This window comes from Podarcis liolepis (assembly GCF_965112155.1).
Source record: "Podarcis liolepis genome assembly, chromosome: 5".
Taxonomy (NCBI): domain Eukaryota; kingdom Metazoa; phylum Chordata; class Lepidosauria; order Squamata; family Lacertidae; genus Podarcis; species Podarcis liolepis.
Genome location: NC_139556.1, coordinates 102,392,454 through 102,398,453, shown reverse-complemented (window position 1 = coordinate 102,398,453; position 6,000 = coordinate 102,392,454). Strand labels below are relative to the sequence as shown.

Below are 6,000 nucleotides of genomic sequence, written 5' to 3'. Positions count from 1 at the left end.
CTCCAGATGTTTTGGGACTACAACTCCCATCACCCCTAGCTAACAGGACCAGTGGTCAGGGTTGATGGGATGTGTAGTCCCAAAACATCTGGAGGGCTGAGTTTGCCTATGCCTGGACTAAACCATTTTGCATTACTTTCTATGGGAAAGCGCGCCTTGGTTTTGGAACGCTTTGGTTTTGGAAAGACTTCTGGAACGGATTAAGTTTGAGAAGCAAGGTACCACTGTATTTGCAAAAAAGGAGCTACTTTTCTTAAGACCTAGTACAGTCATACCTCGGGTTACAGACACTTTGGGGTTGTGCGATTTCGGGCTGTGCACCGCGGCGAACCTGGAAGTACCGGAATTGGTTACTTCCAGATTTCGGCACTTGTGCATGCACAGAAGCACTGAATCACGACCCGCGCATGTGCAGCGCTGCGGGCTGCAAACGTGCTTCCTGCACGGATCACGTTTGCAACCCAAGCATCCACTGTAATCGTAAGAACATAAGAAAAGCCTGCTGGATGAGTCCAATGGCCCAGGCCTCCTGTTCTTGCAGTGGCTAAGCAGGTGCCCATTGTGGGAACCCCCCCAAGCAGGATTCAAGCACGAGAGGCCCCCCCCCCGCCTGCTGAGGCTTCCAGAAATTGGGATTCAGCAGTTTTGCTGCCCCTGATTGCCCTCTCATCTCCCAGAAACCCACCCCTCTCTTGTCCTCAGGCTTTTCATCCCACTCCTCACCCACTTTCCAGACAGTGGAGTGCAGAAGAGATTTCAGGGGGAAAAGTGGGTGCTGCAACGGGTGCCCTGGGGAGAAGCAAGGGTGCGAACCCAGGACAAAATAGCAGCTCTTCAGCTTCTATTTTTCAATCCTTCGCAGAAATGAACTCCCAATTTCCAACAATAGCTTTTTCAGCATCCTGACTTCAGAAACCCAACCAAGTCTTCTTCTTCTTTTCAAGGATTTTTTAAAAAAAAATATTATCTATCAAAGGGTTTATAGAGCAACAGCGCCAAAGCAAAGAATCTGAAAGTTCTCCCCAAACCAAACAGCACAACTCTCCCCAAACCCATACAACTTTTTAAAAAATAATTTAAGATCCTGAAAAGGTAGGTTTTAAAAAAACACACACACCAAAACATTTGTCACCAAAATAAACCTCTCTTTCTCTTTTTTGCATTTCTGACCAAGCTCTTGCCTAATGTGAGATGACTCACTCCAGATCTAAATCATAAGCAGTCCGAACCCACAAGAAATGCAGAATGGGTTTTGCCGTGGTTGGGCTCCATAGGGAAAACCGCACATCATCAGCTCTCCGCTGCCCTTGGCATGCCAGCATTGCAACTAGAGTTATAGAATGGTAGAGGTGGAAGGGGTCCTGAGAGTCATCTAGTCCACCCCCCGCCCCTGACCTGCAAGGCAGGAATTTCAGCTAAAGCATCGAACCACTTCTTCAGAGCTTCCAAAGAGGGAGAGCTCGCCACCTTCTCAAGGAGACCATTCCAACTGATCTTACCACCAGAAAGTTCTTCCTAAAATTTAGTTGGAATTGCCTTCCTCCTCATTTGAATCTGTGGGTTCTGGTTCTACCTTCTGAAGCAGCAGAAAACAAGCTTGCTCCATCTTCCATGAGACGCTGCTTCAGATATCTGAAGTTGGCTCTCGCATCATAGAATTGTAGTCTCGGAAGGGACCTGGAGGGACATCTAGTCCAACCCCCTGCAATGCAGGAATCCCAACTAAAGGACCCAAGGCAGATGAGCATCTTTCCCTTCTCAGTCTCCTCTTGCTCAGGCTACAACTCCCTCAACCATTCCTTCCAGACCTTTGATCATCTTGGTTGCCTTCCTGCGCACACCTTCCATCTTGTCAATGTCCTTCTTAAACTGGGATGCCCAGAATGGGACGCATGGCTCCACTGGTTTGGGTCGTCCCCTCTGGACCCTCAGCCCCTTTACAATGCTCCTGGCCATCCTTGAGGACCTAGACACCTTTGTTTTTTTTAAATAAATATTTATTAAAGTTTTCACAGTATTACATAATGAAGAAGAAAAAAGGAAAAATAAAAAATAAAAAACAGTTAAAAATAATTCCATCTTTTCATCACTTATCTTTCATTTACTTGTTTCCCGGACCTCCTCATACCTCCCTTTTTTGTATTCCAGTTCAATTTATTAATTCAGCAGTTCCTTTCCCTCCTTATTATCCTGATCTTTAATCTTAATATATTGTAGCATTAAATTTTTACCTATTAAAAATCCAATTTTTCCATATTCTTTTATACCATTACAGCTAGAAACCACTTAACTTCAATCAAACATCATTCTAACATTCATTAATTTTGCAGTATTTCTGTAAATAGTCTTTAAATTTCTTCCAATCTTCTTCCACCGACTCTTCTCCCTGGTCTCGGATTCTGCCAGTCATTTCCGCCAATTTCATATAGTCCATCATTTTCATCTGCCATTCTTCCAGGGTGGGTAAGTCTTGTGTCTTCCAATACTTTGCAATAAGTATTATTGCTGCTGTTGTAGCAGACATAAAGAAAGTTCTGTCCTTCTTTAGGACCTAGACACCTTTGAAGCACTTGCTAAAAGGACTACTCAAGACCTTCAGCCACCTCTAGCCAGATACCTTCTCCAGTGTCAGGGAACGTACCTAATTTTGAGACATCTGAGCTGCCTGATCTGTGCGTGCATTTTGGGGGATCCCTAGGCTCATGGAAGGGACGTGGGTAGCGCTGTGGGTTAAACCACAGAGCCTAGGACTTGCTGATCAGAAGGTCGGCGGTTCGAATCCCCGCGATGGGGTGAGCTCCCATTGCTCGGTCCCTGCTCCTGCCAACCTAGCAGTTCGAAAGCACGTCAATGTGCAAGTAGATAAATAGGTATCGCTCTGGTGGGAAGGTAAACCGCGTTTCCGTGCGCTGCTCTGGTTTGCCAGAAGCGGCTTAGTCATGCTGGCCACATAACCCAGAAACTGTACGCCGGCTCCCTCGGCCAGTAAAGCGAGATGAGCGCCACAACCCCAGAGTCGGCCATGACTGGACCTAATGGTCAGGGGTCCCTTTACCTTTATTTAGGCTCGTGGAACAGGAACCCTGGCCTCCTAACATGGCCCCAAACTCATCCCACAGAGCACTGTGCCCTTGTGCCGACTCCCTCACCCCAACGGCATGGACCCTCAACCCACGGGAGACCTCCTCTCCCCTCACCCCAATGCCCAGGGGGCGAGAGGGACACCTAGAGCACGTAAAAGTCATTGTTGTTTGACAAGTCTGCGTAGTGGCGAAGGCTGAGCGCTGACGGCGGGTGCTGCTGCGACGGCTTCTCGCTCTTCTGCAACCTCCGCCCCTTGGCCTCTCCCGCGGGCGTCCGGTGGCACTGCAGCCCCGGTTTGGGCTTGGCCCCGCCTCGCCCGTGGCCCCCGAGTTTGTGGTTCTCGTTGCAGTAGGCCACACAGCAGCGGCAGGCCAGGAAGGGCTTGGCATGGTCTTTGGCCTTTGACCTGGGCAGCGGCGCCAGGCCCCTTTGGACAGGGAGGCCTTTCGGCCGGGAGCCGGGCGCTTCAGCCGGTCCTTTCAAGCGGCCCTTCTTCTTCTGGACATGGTCCAGGCTGATGTCCGAGTGGGAAGAGCAGCTCTCGTTCCAGGAGCAGCTGCCGGCTGCGTTGAGGCTCCGCAGGGGCAGCGCCAAGCGCAGGGCTTTCCAGAATTTGGAGCCGGGGCGCTTGGACCTCTCTCCCTTCCAGGCCACGAAGGCCACCGACTCCCTCAGCTGCTGGATGTTGGGGTGGGCACGGAGAAGGGGGCGGTACTCCACCACCACCAGCTTAGTGGCGATGTTGTTCTGGCACAAGAGACCCAGCTTGAACTCCAGCATGCTGATGCTTTTCTCCAGGAGGTAGTCGGGACTCAGGACCACAATCATCTTGCGGCTCCTCTGGATGAAGTCGAAAATGGCTTCCGTGGTATCTGAGGGGGAGAGGAAAGGAGGGCAGTCAGGTCTCTGCACCTATATCAGCCTGGATAGCTCAGATGGTTAGAGCGTGGCGCTGATATTCCTCCCTCCCCCCAATTTTTAGAAATAACATTCATTTTAAACAGAATCACATTTATACATTACAGCGGTACCTTGGTTCTCAGACTTAATCTGTTCCGGAAGTCCGTTCCAAAACCAAAGCATTCCAAAACCAAGGCACGCTTTCCCATAGAAAGTACAATGGTACCTCGGGTTACAGACGCTTCAGGTTACATATGCTTCAGGTTACAGACTCCGCTAACCCAGAAATAGTACCTTGGGTTAAGAACTTTGCTTCAGGATGAGAACAGAAATTGCGCAGTGGCGGTGCGGCAGCAGCGAGAGGCCCCATTAGTTAAAGTGCTGCTTCAGGTTAAGAACAGACCTTGGGAATGAATTAAGAACGTAACCAGAGGTACCTCTGTAATGCAAAACAGATTAATCTGTTCCAGACTTTTAAAAACAACCCCTAAAGCAGCAATTTACATGAATTTTACTATCTGATGAGAGCACTGATCCATAAAATGAAAGCAAGAAACAATGTACTGCAGTCGCACAATCAATCAATCAATCAATCAGTAGCTGAACCGGATTCCATACAGTCACAAAAACAAAACAAAAAGAGCTGCAAAAACAAAAATGCAAAATAAATAGCAAAAACAGACAGATCTAAGCGTAACACTCAGATCAGAAGTGCAACACTCAAAATGGGGCATGTTCGGCTTCCGAAAAAGGTTTGCAAACCGGAACGCTTACTTCCGGGTTTGCATTGTTTGGGTTCCAAGTTGTTTGAGTACCACGGCATTTGAGAAGCAAGGTACCACTGTAGTGGGATTCTCAGAGTCCCGCGACTCCCCCCCCCAGCTTCCAACATTTATCTTTTTGTTTTCAACCTTACCGCATCTAATTATATTTATCCACACTTATTTAAACCCACATTTAACCTTATCAAATTATATTACAAGTATTAAATCGACCCTGCTAACGTCTTCAGATATTTACAGTGATCTTTAAGATACTCAGTAAATTCCCCCCCCCCAATCCTTATTGAATTTCTTGTCATCTAGGTGTCTGATCCTCCCCATCATTTTTGCCGTTTCAGCACAGTCCATCATCTGGGTGGCTAACACCCCAGAGGACAGGATCACAGTTCAAAATGACCACTTCAAAATGACCTTGACAGATTAGAGAACTGGGCCAAAACAAACAAGATGAATTTTAACAGGGAGAAATGTAAAGTATTGCACTTGGGCAAAAAAAATGAGAGGCACAAATACAAGATGGGTGACACCTGGCTTGAGAGCAGTACATGTGAAAAGGATCTAGGAGTCTTGGTTGACCACAAACTTGACATGGGCCAACAGTGTGACGCGGCAGCTAAAAAAGCCAATGCAATTCTGGGCTGCATCAATAGGAGTATAGCATCTAGATCAAGGGAAGTAATAGTGCCACTGTATTCTGCTCTGGTCAGACCTCACCTGGAGTACTGTGTCCAGTTCTGGGCACCACAGTTCAAGAAGGACACTGACAAACTGGAACATGTCCAGAGGAGGGCAACCAAAATGGTCAAAGGCCTGGAAACGATGCCTTATGAGGAACGGCTAAGGGAGCTGGGCATGTTTAGCCTGGAGAAGAGGAGGTTAAGGGGTGATATGATAGCCATGTTCAAATATATAAAAGGATGTCACATAGAGGAGGGAGAAAGGTTGTTTTCTGCTGCTCCAGAGAAGCAGACACGGAGCAATGGATCCAAACTACAAGAAAGAAGATTCCACCTAAACATTAGGAAGAACTTCCTGACAGTAAGAGCTGTTTGACAGTGGAATTTGCTGCCAAGGAGTGTGGTGGAGTCTCCTACTTTGGAGGTCTTTAAGCAGAGGCTTGACAACCATATGTCAGGAGTGCTCTGCTGGGGTTTCCTGCTTGGCAGGGGGTTGGACTCGATGGCCCTTGTGGTCTCTTCCAACTCTATGATTCTATGATTCTATCTTGACTCTC

At 47.9% G+C, this 6,000-nt stretch overlaps 1 protein-coding gene across 5 annotated transcripts in view; it reads right to left on the bottom strand.

The window, feature by feature from the left end:
* Nucleotides 1–778: 778 nt before the first annotated feature.
* IL1RAP (interleukin 1 receptor accessory protein) overlaps nt 779–6,000 on the bottom strand; it is a 102,389-nt gene continuing 97,167 nt past the window's right edge. For all 5 annotated transcript variants that reach the window (XM_083504144.1, XM_083504140.1, XM_083504141.1 and 2 more), the window contains 2 exons: nt 2,560–3,956; nt 779–1,974 (listed from right to left, as the gene is read on the bottom strand). In XM_083504144.1, the coding sequence (XP_083360270.1) occupies nt 3,226–3,956 (731 nt within the window). In that variant the 3' untranslated portion in view covers nt 779–1,974; nt 2,560–3,225. The remainder of the gene's footprint in view (nt 1,975–2,559; nt 3,957–6,000) is intronic.